The sequence below is a fragment of the Branchiostoma floridae genome, chromosome 2, assembly GCF_000003815.2.
Source record: "Branchiostoma floridae strain S238N-H82 chromosome 2, Bfl_VNyyK, whole genome shotgun sequence".
Lineage (NCBI taxonomy): Eukaryota > Metazoa > Chordata > Leptocardii > Amphioxiformes > Branchiostomatidae > Branchiostoma > Branchiostoma floridae.
In genome coordinates, this window is record NC_049980.1 from 5,781,794 (window position 1) to 5,797,647 (window position 15,854).

At 38.7% G+C, this 15,854-nt stretch overlaps 1 protein-coding gene across 1 annotated transcript in view; it reads left to right on the top strand.

The window, feature by feature from the left end:
* LOC118410221 (ubiquitin-like modifier-activating enzyme 6) overlaps window positions 1–15,854 on the top strand; it is a 34,245-nt gene that overhangs the window by 17,852 nt on the left and 539 nt on the right. The window contains exons 12-35 of the mRNA XM_035811783.1: window positions 258–334; window positions 809–875; window positions 1,320–1,466; window positions 2,070–2,134; window positions 3,314–3,392; window positions 4,061–4,138; window positions 4,557–4,634; window positions 5,055–5,103; window positions 5,353–5,382; window positions 6,518–6,623; window positions 7,126–7,231; window positions 7,996–8,085; window positions 8,484–8,564; window positions 8,835–8,963; window positions 9,398–9,449; window positions 10,067–10,130; window positions 10,507–10,576; window positions 10,809–10,880; window positions 11,468–11,585; window positions 12,805–12,884; window positions 13,302–13,415; window positions 13,906–14,033; window positions 14,711–14,798; window positions 15,485–15,579. Of these exons, the coding sequence (XP_035667676.1) occupies window positions 258–334; window positions 809–875; window positions 1,320–1,466; window positions 2,070–2,134; window positions 3,314–3,392; window positions 4,061–4,138; window positions 4,557–4,634; window positions 5,055–5,103; window positions 5,353–5,382; window positions 6,518–6,623; window positions 7,126–7,231; window positions 7,996–8,085; window positions 8,484–8,564; window positions 8,835–8,963; window positions 9,398–9,449; window positions 10,067–10,130; window positions 10,507–10,576; window positions 10,809–10,880; window positions 11,468–11,585; window positions 12,805–12,884; window positions 13,302–13,415; window positions 13,906–14,033; window positions 14,711–14,798; window positions 15,485–15,579 (2,063 nt within the window). The remainder of the gene's footprint in view (window positions 1–257; window positions 335–808; window positions 876–1,319; window positions 1,467–2,069; window positions 2,135–3,313; window positions 3,393–4,060; window positions 4,139–4,556; window positions 4,635–5,054; window positions 5,104–5,352; window positions 5,383–6,517; window positions 6,624–7,125; window positions 7,232–7,995; window positions 8,086–8,483; window positions 8,565–8,834; window positions 8,964–9,397; window positions 9,450–10,066; window positions 10,131–10,506; window positions 10,577–10,808; window positions 10,881–11,467; window positions 11,586–12,804; window positions 12,885–13,301; window positions 13,416–13,905; window positions 14,034–14,710; window positions 14,799–15,484; window positions 15,580–15,854) is intronic.

Here is a 15,854-nt window from a genome sequence, read left to right on the forward strand (position 1 = left end):
GCCAACAGTTTAATGGCTGATTGAATTGTCGATAGTGGCGCACACAAGTGAGGTCCAGTTGTTTGAATCAAAATATGGGGCTCCGAGCAGTACTAATACAGACCGGTTGGAACATGGATATCAAACATAAATACGGCCAGGGTATGATATAATTTTCAATGTACCGGATAATACTGAATCATTATTATATTCTTTGCATCGCAGTCATTTACTCATTTTTTATTGATCAATAATTTTTTTTCTTATGTGTATGTCAGGCACCCTCAACCGTACACCTTGGGATGTGGGCACTGCACATGTTTCAGAAGGAACACAGCAGACTTCCTAAACCTGGGTAAGACCTACTTTCCTTCTTATTCCACAGACTTCACTGAAGAAGGAATTATGGCCTCAAACATGCTTCTGATAGGCAAAAAATATGTGTTTTGAGATTGGACATCATTACAACAAGTTTAGCCTCTTTCCAGTTACGGCGATCATATTGGATTTCCCGGGGTCATTAGAGGTCAAGCACCAAAACAAGGCTGCAGTTGGGCATTATCTTAATATATAGTAATATATTTATATCATATAGCCTCTATTGCAGAAATGGTATACTATCTTTGGTGTAAATTTTGCCCCACCCCCACCCCCCCTCTAAGGTAAAATTCCGTCCGCTGTTTGTTTGAGATTTGCAATCTGGGTGCTAATTAGCCCGCAATACACCAGGCAAGCTCATTTTTCTAAGGCTGAAAAGGTAGGGTGGATATGGGGGAGAGTCAATCCTGTGTGCTTTGCCTTTGTCTTTACAATTCTTCTCTTTCCTTAGAAACTCAGACGATGCTGCCAAACTGCTGGAGTTTGCCCAATCACTCAACAGTAAGATGCATGAAAAGGTAAGTGAAATGTTGATATATATCTACATGATATGTAGAGGAGAAACCAATTTCATCCGTGTAGTAAATGTTGATTTGGTAAGACACTTCAAATGGTTCATTTTTTTATGATGTGTGTGTGTGTGTGTGTGTGTGTGTGTGTGTGTGTGTGTGTGTGTGTGTGTGTGTGTTCATGTTCATGGAAAGCTATGTATGTATCCTTAAGACATTTGATAGATCAGAACAAATGAAGGTCAAGTTCGATATTGGACCTCCTAGCAGATTTCTATGGTACTACAGTAACAGTGAATCATCTGGTTTTGATACCTCATGTTCTGAACATAATGTGGTCAAGACTGTTCAGTGGTAGGCAGTAAGTGATGTAAGGGCCCCTATTGGCTTTTTTGGAACTGCAAGGACTGCATTATTTTTTTTTTAATGATTTTCATTGTAATATTTCCCCAGGTGGAGGATGTGGACAGCAGGCTGCTAAAATGGCTGTCCTACACAGCACAAGGCTGTTTTGCCCCGCTGACAGCTGCCATGGGTGGGATCCTAGCACAGGAGGTCCTCAAGGCTCTGACAGGGAAATTCACACCTCTCAAACAATGGGTAAACACCATTTCTTCATGTGCGCTATAGTAGAATGAAAATGACAAATACATTCAAACCTGTACCACTTTTACACCTCTACATAAAGACCACCTATCCATTGATGTACAGTCAAACCTGTACAAGGGACCATCTCTAAATATTGGCAACCTGGCCATTGATGTACAGTCAAACCTGTACAAGGGACTACCTCTAGATAGGGACCACCTGGCCATAGATATACAATCAAATCTCTACCATTGACGACTTCTACACTGACTCCATTGTCTCTGTCCTTGGTGCTGAATTGCATTAACACTGATACTGTTGCCCCTGTCCTTGGTGCTGAGAACCATCTCACCATTGATATGCAGTTAAACCTGTACATGATGTAACCACCTGTGCAAATTTTCCTCATTGACGCAAGCATAAGAATTCTGTCTATAGTGGCCACCTGTCCATATAGACCAGATTTCATTGGTCTATTGGGGCAGTTTTGACTACACTTGTTGTTAATGCAATAATGGCGACCCTTTCATTGTCAATTATTTCTTGTAGTCAATTGCAGTAAAAAAGTATTCTTCATTGTTTTTACGTAATCCTATTGCTTCTACATTCCTGCAGCTCTACATGGATTCAGTAGAGGTCTGTCAAGACTTGGAGTCAAAGTTAGGAAGTCTACAGCCAAAGTAAGTTCCTTTTGATCCTATGTTCTCATTTACACTGATAATGTTTCCCTGTTCCTGTCCCTGGTGCTGAATGACATTCACACAACCAATGCTTCCCCTGTCCCTGGTGCTGAATAACATATGCACTACCAATGTTACCCATGTCTCTGGTACTGAATTACATTTTCGCAACCAATGCTTCCCCTGTCCCTGGTGCTGAATGACATTCACACAACCAATGCTTCCCCTGTCCCTGGTGCTGAATGACATTCACACAACCAATGCTTCCCCTGTCCCTGGTGCTGAATGACATTCACACTAACACTGCCACCCCTGTTTCTGGTACTGAATGACATTCACACTAGCACTGCCATTCCTGCCCCTAGTGCTGAATGACATTCACACTAACACTGCCACCCCTGTTTCTGGTACTGAATGACATTCACACTGACACTGCCACCCCTGTTTCTGGTACTGAATGACATCCAAACTAACACTGCCATCCTTGTCCCTGGTACTGAATGACATTCAAACTAACACCACCATCCCTGTCTCTGGTGCTGAATGACATCCAAACTAACACTGCCATCCCTGTCCCTGGTGCTGAATGACATTCAAACTAACACCACCATCCCTGTCTCTGGTGCTGAATGACATTCAAACTAACACCACCATCCCTGTTTTTGGTACTGAATGACATTCACACTGACACTGCCACCCCTGTTTCTGGTACTGAATGACATTCACACTGACACTGCCACCCCTGTTTCTGGTACTGAATGACATCCAAACTAACACTGCCATCCTTGTCCCTGGTACTGAATGACATTCAAACTAACACCACCATCCCTGTTTTTGGTACTGAATGACATCCAAACTAACACTGCCACCCCTGTTCCTGGGACTGAATGGCATCCAAACTAACACTGCCATCCCTGTGCCTGGTGCTGAATGACATTCAAACTGACACTGCTATCCCTGTCCCTGGTTCTGAATGATATTCACACAACCAATGTTACCCCTGTCCTTGGTGCTGAATGACATTCACACAACCACTGTTACCCCTGTTCCTGGTGCTGACAAAACAGAAGAAACCGTAGAAGTTGAAACCTCAATGGAGCTATTATGTGGTTCTAATATGCATTATCATAATTAGAAGAATGGGAAATTGTTAACTGACGCTTCTTCCATATGTTTCAGGGGTGACCGTAACGATGCCCTGAGGATGTGTATAGGAGAGGAACTACTGAAGAAGCTAGCTAGTTTAAAGTTGTTTATGGTAAGACAAATCAATTAAATGCAATATATTTTTTCATGCATAGACATTCATGCACACATAAGTTTAAAGTGTTTTTACTGAAACATGAATGAAATGATATTAGTGGAAACAGTTTCAACAATATGCCAAATAGCAATCACTCAAACAACAGTATAAGATTTTGGAAACAGACATTTCAGGTAACATTGTCAGTGACAGTGAAGAGATCTTATTGGAGCACAGGTTTTATATCCTAACTGGAAATTGATATTTGGCATATCGTGTTACCTGGATGTCTAACCTTCATCAACATAAGATTAATGTTTGATTTGCATAAATGTACATACCTGTATTGGTAATATCAGTTCACCTTTATCCGTTGGGTAACCTATATCCGTTGCCTTTTAAAAACAGGGTATTTAACTATTTTAAGCACATCAAGTCGACAGTTGGTAGTTTTAAACTGCAATATCCTTAAAATATTGCAATTTGAAACGCCCTTCGGCGTGATATCCCCAAATACCCTGTTTCAAAAAGCAATGCATATAGGTTACCCAACGGATAGAGGTGAACTACATGTAGCGTTAGCCTTTCTCTTTTTGTTCCATGCGGTACATTTTCTCGTGTGAGAAAAATTGAAATCAGTAAAACTAAAAAATATCCGTTATTTTGCTCTTGTTGTTTTACAGGTTGGCTGTGGTGCAATAGGCTGTGAGATGTTAAAGAACTATGCTCTGATGGGGATAGCTTCAGCAGAAAATGGGATGGTAAAGTTCACATTCACTTACCCTTAGTCATCAAATAGACAAATCCATATAAAGTTTTGTTGTTGTTATTGGATAGGCCGACTACTCTCTCTTTGGAGCCAGGGGCTAAATTGCAAGGAGCTTACAATTAACAAGGCTAAAGTGCAAGGGTCTGTAATGGCAGCCTGTACACAGTGCCTATTGACCTCAATACCTCAGTAATTGTCCCAGTTGTGGCCATTGAACTGTAGTGTAAGGGTATGAACCGCTCACACAAGAAAGACCTTGTGTGGTGGGTTCTTTAATGTGCTTGTGGTGTGGCTTTCCTCAAATACAGCTCTAATTTGTGTCTAGTGTTTTTCAAATGACCTTTTTTTACAGTCACTGTGTTAGATACATGAATCTTTGATATGTACATTATGTTTGTTACTATTTGCAGATCACCATAACTGACAATGACTTGATTGAAAAGTCCAACCTGAACAGACAGTTTCTCTTCAGACCACATCATATACGGGTAAGTGGTTGCTTTCAGTGAAACATTTTAAAAAATAAAAAAACCAAGGACCTGGTATATAAGGTACAAAAAAATATAAAGTAGGTCTAAGGAAAAGCTTTCTTGTACTGAGGGATGGGTACGTCTGATAAGACCATTTTGTTAACAATTAGTAAGCGTTTATGGTACTTTTGTTGTACATGTATTACCTGTAAATTTACAGTAACATTCATATTGTATGTCACCTTTCATGGATGTCACCTTGCAGTGATTGTTCTTTGCAAAGCAAATATGCGAAGTGTGAATTAACATAGTGAATAAGATTAAGAACATGTCAAGTTATCCATTCAAGTTTGATGTGTTGATATACTTTGTTTGCCATCCATGCAAAAATTTTTGTTTTTCTTTTGAAAATTCTTAATTTGTTATTACCTAATACAGCAACCCAAGAGCACCACAGCTGCAGCCTCTGCTTTAGAGATTAACCCAGGTCAGATTTGGTCTCTACAGTCATTGTGGTATTTTTTTCGCTTACATGTAAAGACTTAATTATAACCATTGCTATATGAGCACTTAGTAGTAGAAGTAGTCCTGCATTGTAGCACCAGTATATGTGTCAGTTATGTTACTATTATCAGTTTTACTTGTTTTCTAATATATTCAATGTGCACAATTTTATGTCACATACAAGCAGAAGCATCCTTAACTTAAAACACTCTTCCTGTTTTCCTATCCACAGATCTACACATTGATCCACATCAACATAAAGGTAAGGAGAAATGGCCACCCAAATTATGAATCCGCCAGTCGTAAAAGGTCTGTAGTTATTTTTACTTCAGAGTTGATATTTGGCAATTGGTTTGATGGTTCACCTGTGAATAATCTACTTGTATGTGTGTGTGTTAGGAAACTGAATTTTTGGTAGCAACAAAATCAAAAGCTTTGATTTCATTTCAAGGTTGCTGTCCCAAAGTAAGTTCCTCTTTATTCTAGATGCTAAGTTATATTGATGGTATTGCCCATGTCCTTAAACTGACATTCAAACAGATAATGTTGACCTTGGTGATGAACGATATCCACACTGACTCTGCGATCTCTGTTCCTGGTGCTGAATGATGCTCACGCTGACACTGCTGCCCCTGTCCTTTGAGCTGATTGATGTTCACACTAACACTGTTATCCCTGTCCTTGGTGCTGAATGACATTCACACTAACACTGCCATCCCTGTCCTGAATGACATTCACACTGGCACTGTTACCCTAGTTCCTGGTGCTGAATGACATTCACACTAACACTGCCATCCCTGTCCTGAATGACATTCACACTGGCACTGTTACCCTAGTTCCTGGTGCTGAATGACATTCACACTAACACTGCCATCCCTGTCCTGAATGACATTCACACTGGCACTGTTACCCTAGTTCCTGGTGCTGAATGACATTCACACTAACACTGCCATCCCTGTCCTGAATGACATTCACACTGTCACTATTATCCCTGTTCCTGGTACTGAATGACATTCACACGGGCACTGCCATCCCTGTCCCTGGTGCTGAATGACATTCACACTGGCACTTACATCCTGTCCCTGGTGCCGAATGACATTCACACTGATGACTGATGCTATTGTCCCTGTCCCTGGTGCTGATGGACATTCTCACACACACTTACATCCTGTCCCAGGTGCTGAATAACATTCACACAAACACTTACACCCTGTCCCTGGTGCTTAATAACATTTGCACTAAGACTGTAACCACTGTGACTGGTGCTGAATCACATTCACACTGACACAGTTGCCCCTCTCCCTGGTGCCCCAGATCAAATAAGATTTGTTTAAGGTCATTGATCTATAATAAAAGACTTACAGATAGATTTTGTTTTATGTACCATCTGCCTATAGTTTGTCCTGACACGGAGGAGAAAGTGTACAACGACACATTCTTTGAGAGCCAGGACCTGTGTGTGAACGCTCTGGACAACGTAGAGGCAAGAAGATACATGGACAGGTACTATATATGTAGGGCCCTTTTAGTTTCATCCCATCCTAGAGTTTGTGAAACAGCTGAAAGATGAGAAGACAAAAGGGACCGAGAATCAAATTTGAAAGAGTACACGTAATTGTCAAGATTCAAACAGAGAGCAGTTATGATAATAAAAAAATTATTGCCTTAATATAGAGTAAGACGGTTACAGAATACTTTTGGTATCTATGGAAATTAGGTACCTACCAGCACATTCAAAATATTCTTGTACAGTAGTAATTGATGCTGTATATATGATTTGTACTTGTTGCAGTTACATGGTTATGATACAAGGGTTTAATATAGGTTTATATCTGCATTCTTGTCATATAACTTATCAATAAGCTTACTTAGTCTAATAGATAATATCTTGGCTTTCATACTACACAATGTAAGATTCCTGAATTGTGCAGGGCATGTACATGTCTATAATATTTTTAATGTCTCGTATATCACGCTGTCATCATCACTGTCTTTATTTCTCCAGCCGATGTGTGAGTAACCAGAGAGCTCTGCTTGAGTCCGGCACCATGGGACCAAAGGGACACGTACAGACCATCGTACCTCACCTGACAGAGTCCTACGGTAGCCAGGTAAGACCAAGAAAATCAACACTTAAGATATTGTCCTTGGGAAAAATATGTAGTCATGAACAAGTCAAATTGCTTTATGATTGTAAGATCTCATTTCTGTTCTTAAGTATCAAAACATCAGGAAAGGAGTCATGACGTAACAACCTTCTTCAGAAATCACAGTTTATTATTGTGTCACAAAGTTTTAAAAGCATGCATGATTGTGTTCTAAAACCTTCCGTTATTAGAACCTAACTTGATCAAGTACCTGACTGCTGTGAAACTTGTTACAGACTTGTTTAGTTGATTCTGACTCAGAAGTAAATGTAATAAATCAGGGCTCGAAATACTTTTTTCTGAATATCTGCACCAGTGCAAGTAACATTGAAAATTACCTGCACCAGACAAATTTTACCTGCACCACTCTGGATTTAGGAAGTTTGGAATATACTCAAATTGTTCAGAAACCATTGCTATTTGATTCTTTTATACGTTATAGGTGGTAACAGTCAATGCAGCTAAAAACAATTCACTAAGTCTTACACCTACACAAAATGTACATCATAGGACATTTATGTATAAAACCCAGTACATGGACCAGTGCAGGTTAGGTGCAGGTAGACACCAGAAATTCCTGCACAGCTCCATTTTTACCTGCACTAACGTGCATATGCAGGTAGTATTTTGAGCACTGAAAATGTTACATCAAATTGCAGTATATATTCCATGTTTCTTATCTAAAGATGACCATTAGTATATTTACATTGCTCAATTTTGTTTTCCAGAGAGACCCAGTTGACCACGATGTCCCCTACTGTACTCTGAAGTCCTTCCCTGCAGTTATAGAACACACTATCCAGTGGGCTAGAGACAAGGTGAGAACAAACACACGAACAGCTCTGAAACAAATGCTAACACCTGGTAGTACACCTGACTCAGAAATGGGTCTACAGGGAAAGAAGTGCTTTTTGATTTTCACTACTGGAGCAGGAACATTGTCAAAGTTACGTCAACATATTTTCCAAAATGTTCTTTTTTCCTTGGCCCTTTCGAGACTCTCCAAGAATGTCCTTTTCAGGTTGTATTATGATGGTTAAAGTGTTTAAAAACACAGCACATTTCAGGTGTAACTTTTGTAAGAGAGGGCATTGTCCCTAGCAGCTTTGTTTAAATCAGTGACGTGTAAACTAGGTACAAATTCTAAATGTATACTGTGACAAATTGTTAAGATTGAATTGATCAAACATATTGATGTTATTGAATTCATTGACAGTTTGAAAGCATGTACAGTCAGAAGCCTTCACTATACAACAAGTTTTGGTCAACAAATGGCTCTCCAGAAGAAATCTTGCAGGTAAGAAATTGTATTTTCTTTTACCACTTTTACAAAAATTGACTGCTATTCTGCTTAGGTTTAGTGCATCCTTTTTTATTGCTTTGCTCTGCCATGTATTGTGCTAATCTTTGGCTGAATCATAGTGTTGGTAAATTACAGAGGGTTTGTGTCATCTTTCTTAGATGTTGGAATGTGTTGTGCAAAAATTTGGCCACTGTGAGACAATCACAATGAATATAAGATGAATTTATTTATCTTCACATAAGGAAAAATATTCTATTGTTTCAGACCCTGAAGGGAGGGGCACAGTTAGACGGAGCTGTGCAGTGTGTAAAACTATTGAAGAACAGACCACACAGATGGGCAGACTGTGTCACAATGGCAAGAGTCAAGTTTGAAAAATATTTTAATCACAAGGTAAGATCTTTAGGGACTTTTCATAACATACTTGTCAATGAATTTCATTTTTTCACTGCAAATTTTGTTTATTTCTTTTTTCCAAAGATTATAAAAGAACTTAACAAAAAGTTAACTTCATTAAGGCCTATATTGTTTTCTGTCCTGAAAAGTATAATTTGTTGTCCTTTATATTATATTAAGTAACAGAAAGCATACTACTCATATGCTCTCTTTTGCAATATGACATTCTCTTGCAACAGCATTATCCTGATATTAATGGAATAGCTTTGAAACTTAAATTTGTCAAAAAGGCCCATGGTAGTTTCATGACACTTTTTGTATTTTAAGGAAAAGCTATTTTGAAGCAACTGTATTATTCTTTATACTGAGAAAGGCTATGTTAGTATCAAGAAATCTAAAGATGTTTGAACTCACTATTTGTCCACTTTCAGGCAAAGCAACTTCTCCATACATTCCCTCTTGACACAGCCATGAAGGATGGAAGTGAGTCAGACATTGTCCTCTTTCACCTTCAAACATTGACAGACTCAGAATGTAGTGTTAATGGTGAATCAGTTAGTTAAACATTTCCTGTTACAGTAGAAGCTTTAAGTATTTGGTTGATGTATTTGATGTACAGTGTCTCTGACAAAAGATAGTGGATGCTATCTGAAACATCTGACCATTTCCAAAATCATATCCAGTTGCTTGTGTGAGTAACTGCTTTTTGGTGCATCTTATTACCTGGATGTCTAACCTTTGTCGATGTGAAGAGGATTAAGTCACTCAATAGATTCCCTTAGAATGGCAACTTTTTACCCTACTTCCAAAATCTCCTTACCTAGATGCCCCCCCCCCCCCCCCGCCCCCGCTTCCACAGTATTCCTGGATTGGTCACTTTGCTACCTCACCATCACCATTTACACAAAAAATAAAGTCCTGGCTAGATTCCTGTACACAAAATGACTTCAAGTTGTCACATTTTACAACTGTTAATACTCAGTGTATAGCATTACAGTAAACTATACTCGTCATACATAATGATGGTCTTTACTCAAAGTAGATTAGTCTGTGATACATACATTTTAGTACATGTACTTAATATGTATTTTGTGTTGTAGCCCTTTTCTGGCAGTCTCCCAAACGACCACCCAAGCCAGTTGATTTCGACAGTGACGATGAACTGTAAGTTTTAAACAGATAGATTTTTCTGTCGGGAAATTTGTATAAGTTGTTCATTATCTTTATGAAGTGTAGAAGAAGCTGCAGCCATATTTGACACTTCATTTACTACCACAGTGGAGCTGGTGTCTTAATCAGTTGTCTTTCTTTTGAGGGTAAACATTTTGAATAAGTAGCTAACTGCATCAGTCTCTGAATGTTGTCGCTGTTTTTAAAGTTGACTATTAGAGCCTTAAGGATTTCTTATACGTGATTAGAGTTGGTGCAGAAGATAGTTTATACAATTATAAATGTTTATGACTTGTGATGTTTGACAATGTTATTTACATTTTATAGGTTAACATCACATGTCCATAATGTGTGCTTTCTTGTCCCACAGACACATCTTGTTTGTCATGAGTTGTTCACGGCTGCTGGCTGGCCTGTGCAATATTCCAGTCACAGATGAGGTTAGTTTCTTCAACATTTCTCCTCTTAACAATCAATTCTCTTTTTTACATACTTTCCTTTCCTTTAAAAGCAGTCATTCACATGTTAAACCATTTAACACAATTTCATATGACATTGTACAATATTTTTTTCTAGCCGACTTCTGTTTACTCCTGAGTCAGGAATCCCTGCAGAGGATATTACGAATACTGAATATTACTACTACTAATTGTGTATTTTGTTATTTCACAGGACTTGACCAAGGCTGCCCTACTAGAACTCCTAACCACCATAGAAGTACCAGAGTTCAGACCAAAATCAAAGGTACAACAGAATTAACACATTTCTATGATCTGATACAACTGTTCAGTGTTATAAAATCTTACAATCTATTGGAAAGGAACAAAGTCGCAATCTTCAACTGAGAGGTCAACACAGTATGGAATGTGAGAAGCTGCTACCCATGTTGCTTAATGCTCAAAGTCTTTTGAAGATCCACTCTCCTTAAACATATAGTGAATGTAAAATGTTCTCAGTTTAGAATGCAGTGCATTGTAGGTCTTTTGAATGACACATGTGTAGTTGGACATTGCAAACAGACTGAGATTGATTTATTTATAAAACATAGCAGCCTATATATAGTATTACATGATGTACTATTTTGCTGAAATGCGTAACACTTAGAGGAAGTACACATACAAAGTAACATGTTTTACACCGCCACTGATTGTGTAATATTGCTGAGATTGAAATAAATTTTGCATTAATAAGTACATCATGACCTTGTGATCCAAGGAATGATCAGAGATCAAGTAAGATAAAATGGAGAAAGATAAGTTCATCAAAGTGACTGTCTCATCCGCATATGGAGCACTTTACATTTTTATACAATTTTACGCTGTTTGTTGTAGACGATAGAGACTGACGAGTCAGCCAAGAAGCCGGATCAGGAGGAGTTCTCTGGAGACGAGGTGGAGAGAAGCATCCACAATCTGGAGAAGCTCCTCAAGGAGAGGAACCTCAACTCCAGTGAGCCTTTATATCTGTATAACAAACTATACAATACTAGTAGTTGTAGTAATTATTGTAGGTTTTTCTCGAAATCCTTTTTTCTGCATACCTGCACTGGTGCATGTAACATAATTGATAATTATTTACACCAGACAAATTTTACCTGCACCTTCTCAATTTAGGAAGTATGGATCATACTGAAATTGTTCAGGAACCATTAATTTTTTTTTTAATACTTGATAGGTGGTAACAGTCCATGCAGCTAATGACAATCCACATGCACCTACATCAAATGACATTTATGTATAAAACCCAGTACATGGACCAGTGCATGTTAGGTGCAGGTAGACATCAGAAATACCTGCACAGCTCCAATTTTACCTGCACTTACCTGCTTATGCAGGTGGTATTTTGAGCCCTGTACATGTATGTGGTGCAACCAAAATATGCATGGCTTTCAGCACCAAGGAGAGAGCTGTTTGCAGGGCTTGAAATTCATTTTTGGAATTAGTTGCACCCAGGCTAAAAATATTAGTTGCAACAGTGCACCTAATCGCAAAGATTAATTTCAAGCCCTGCAGGCAGCTCTCTCCTTGGTGCTGAAAGCCGTCCATACACACAAACTGATGGATAACTTAACACTGAAATGTTACACAAAACAAGGTAACGTTCTACTAAGAAGGTTGAAATATCCTTGTATACACACAAATTAACCAGATCTGTCCTTGGTGCTAAACGCCATCTATTGCCTAAAAGGAAAGTCTAGCCATAGGACCTTGGATGGAACCATATCATGACACTTTGACATATATGATTCTAAGTTTAGCACTACAAAGTACGTATGCTTGCTACATTGTAGGGGTAGGGATTGGTACATTGTTCTGGTACAAAACTGTTTGTTCTTCCTTGGTTCTTTTTGGACCTGTACAAAAAATAACGGACCTGAAAAAATCAGTGCACCGGATTTGGCCCAATTAGATGATGAATGCATTATATCAGTTGGTGTCCACAATTTGTATTGGGGCTTCCATTCCAAGAAAATTGCAAGAGGCAGTAGAAAAGAGTTTATACACTGTAGTAATTTCTACCAAGTTTCTATATATATACATTTTAACACATAGAGGCAGTTTGCAGTGTACATGTACATGGTTCAGCCACCGCAAAAACAGTGAACATAAAACCACCACAAAAGCTTCAGAATCTGCATTTACAGTACGTCATGTACCTCCCTGTACAGATACTCTACAGATGGTCCCTGCTGTATTCGAAAAGGATGATGACAGCAACGGACACATCGACTTCATCACAGCCTGCTCCGTATGTCAATACATTTTCTTTTTGTTTTATCACATTCCTATACTGATAAACAGATTAGTATGTGTGCACATGCATTTTAAATTATATGAAATTGAAAGGTGGTAAAATCATTTTGTCTTCAAGTTGCCAATGCCATACCCATTTCCATTTCTCTCATTCATTGAAGTCTGATTCTGTCATTTTGTAACAATACTAACATCTTGGCTAGTATATGCTAGCTTTGCATGTAGCTAGATAATGTTAACTTGATCCAATGTTGGACCATAAGCAATTAAATATTCAATTTATTAATGGATTTTGAGGTTATTTTTGCCAATACAAATTATTTCTTTTACATACAGACAAAATTATGCTGGCAAATAAGTGCTTGTATTTAGTATTTCTAATTTGACTTGCATTTTTTTTTATTCCTCTCAGAATCTGCGTGCCAGAATGTACAGTATTGAGGAGGCAGACCGGTTGAAGACCAAGCGTATTGCCGGCCGGATTGTTCCAGCCATTGCCACCACGACTGCTGCTGTAGCGGGATTGGTCAGTTTCTTTATCTCCGTAATGTAACGATATCTAGTTTTAAGCTTAATCATGATTATGCTTTTATAAAAGAAATTCTGTCAGTACTTTGAATTAAAATTTAATTTGTTACTGAAGATTTTAAAAAACTGTATTAGGGGAGGATGCTAGTACAGAAAATTCAGGTCCGGTTCAGGTCCAGAGGATCAGATATAATTTGTTCATTGTCTAATTGGTCGAAGATCCGGTTCACTGATTTTTTCAGGCCCAATTTTTGCAGACTGGTCTAACAAGCAAAACCGATCCTGTACTGGTATGCTGTACCTGTACCCACCTGAAGTCTTTTAAAATTAGCACCTTGTTTAGCCATCTACTTGAATGTCATTCAGTCACTCATGTGTCATTATGCAAGAATGGTACATTGTACACATTTATGTAACAAACTTGTGAAGTTGATATGATTTATTGCCACACATGTACAGCCAATGTGTTATTTTTATTTTATTTTTAGGTTTCCATAGAGCTGGTAAAAGTGGTCCTGGGTTCCCCACTAGAACACTACAGAAATTGTTTCCTGAACCTAGCCCTGCCTGTCATGGTGTTCTCAGAACCTGCGCCTCCGGAGAAGTCTGTCATCAGGTGGGTGGAGAAGTGAACGTAGAATACAACATGGGCTGGGTATTCCATGTTGTCTGAGGTACAGCCCAACAGCAATACTGAATCAGGGCTGTCTCCAGGACCTGTCTCTCAAATCTGCTTCTGGGGAGGGGAAAAATGTTACGCCATACCTCCCAAAAATCTGAGTGTCCTTCATGACATGACACTGTGGAAAATCAATAACTATAAAGAGGACGGAAACAAATTTAAAGCTGGAGACAGCCCTGTACAGAATACACCATGTTGTATTTTTTGTATACGGTACCAACCTGTTTATCACACAAAAATGGTAAAAGATGTGACATAACTACACATTGCATCAACAACTTTATTCGACAATTGAAACAAAATAGCCAGGCAAACTGTTGAAGAGTGTTCAAATTTTTGACAGCGGTTCACGCAAGCGAGTTTGAATCAAACTCTAGAGTCCTGGACCATACTGTAAAGTACAGACCAGTTAGTCCCTTTATTTTGTATCTATTCATGTTTTGGTCTGCTAACAGCCTTTAACCTTCTCGCCTGTACTTTAGCCCAGTGGGGCACAAATGTGCCACATAAGGGTCTTTATTGAATATTTATTTTGATTTCCACATCAGTCAGTAGAAAAGGACTTGCACTTACATTGTGTTTATTGTTTGTTTGTTTGTTTGTGTCTGCAGGGAAGGCCTGACGGTCACCCTGTGGGACAAGTGGGACATCCACGGCAACAAGGACTTCACCCTGAAACAGTTCCTTGGCTACTTCAAGGTAAAGACAGTCAGGTCATCTGACTGTTGAGGAGATTTCATTAACATGTATTAAACTCTGAGTATGATTTTTCCAAGAAACATAGGGGAAATGTGGAACATGAACAGGGATATATTGACCAAAGTAGGCCATGACATCCCTGATAGCTATATTTAGGGAAGATTTCCAAGACTTAAAACAGTCATAACTGGAAAAAAAAGGATTTTGGTTTTAGATTCTGTTTTGGGCTCTCTTGTCAATTATGTTTAACTCTGAGAACATTCCATCAAGTATGTTAAATGATGCATGTCTTTTAGTTGTTCAATGCCTTGGCGAAGCTTTAAGACATGTCTTTGTCATTTGAAAGCAAAGAGTCTTTAGTTTGTTGCTCTGTGTATTCTTTAGACTGCTGTACAAAGGTGCAAACACTTGAGAGTGTATATCATGTCATGAGGTCCTAATTGATGTTTTCATACACAGTGACTGTCATAGTTACTCACGATGTACACCTCATACACATCTCAATCGTTTTATTTCAGTTTTAGGTGCAAAAGCAGTACAGTCCAGTATGCATACCTTAAACTGGCACAAAATGATTGAGATGCATAGTACATATTCTGCGTAATAAAAAAATGTCAATACAGACCTTATGCAGACTTGACATACATTTTGTACACTTTTACAGTCTTCCCATTCCTCTGTTGCAGGAGAAACATGGTTTTGAGGCTACCATGGTTGTGTACGGAGTGAAGATGGTGTATGTACCCATCATGCCTGGTCACAAGAAAAGACTACCACAGACGTGAGTGCCCCTTCTACTGTTCACATATCCCAATTAAGTCTTTTGATATTCATACAGTTACATCAAACACATACATTCTTTTTGATCTCGATGTATAGAGTCTAGTGACATCTTGTTAGCATAATGGTAAGGGTGTTAGACGCAGAACCCAGAGGAAATGGGTTCGAATCCCTGACATACCGCCGATGTTTAACCCTTGGAAAAGGCACATAAAACAACTTTCCTCATTTCACCCAGGTATGAGAATGGGTACCTGACTTTGGTTGGAACATTAA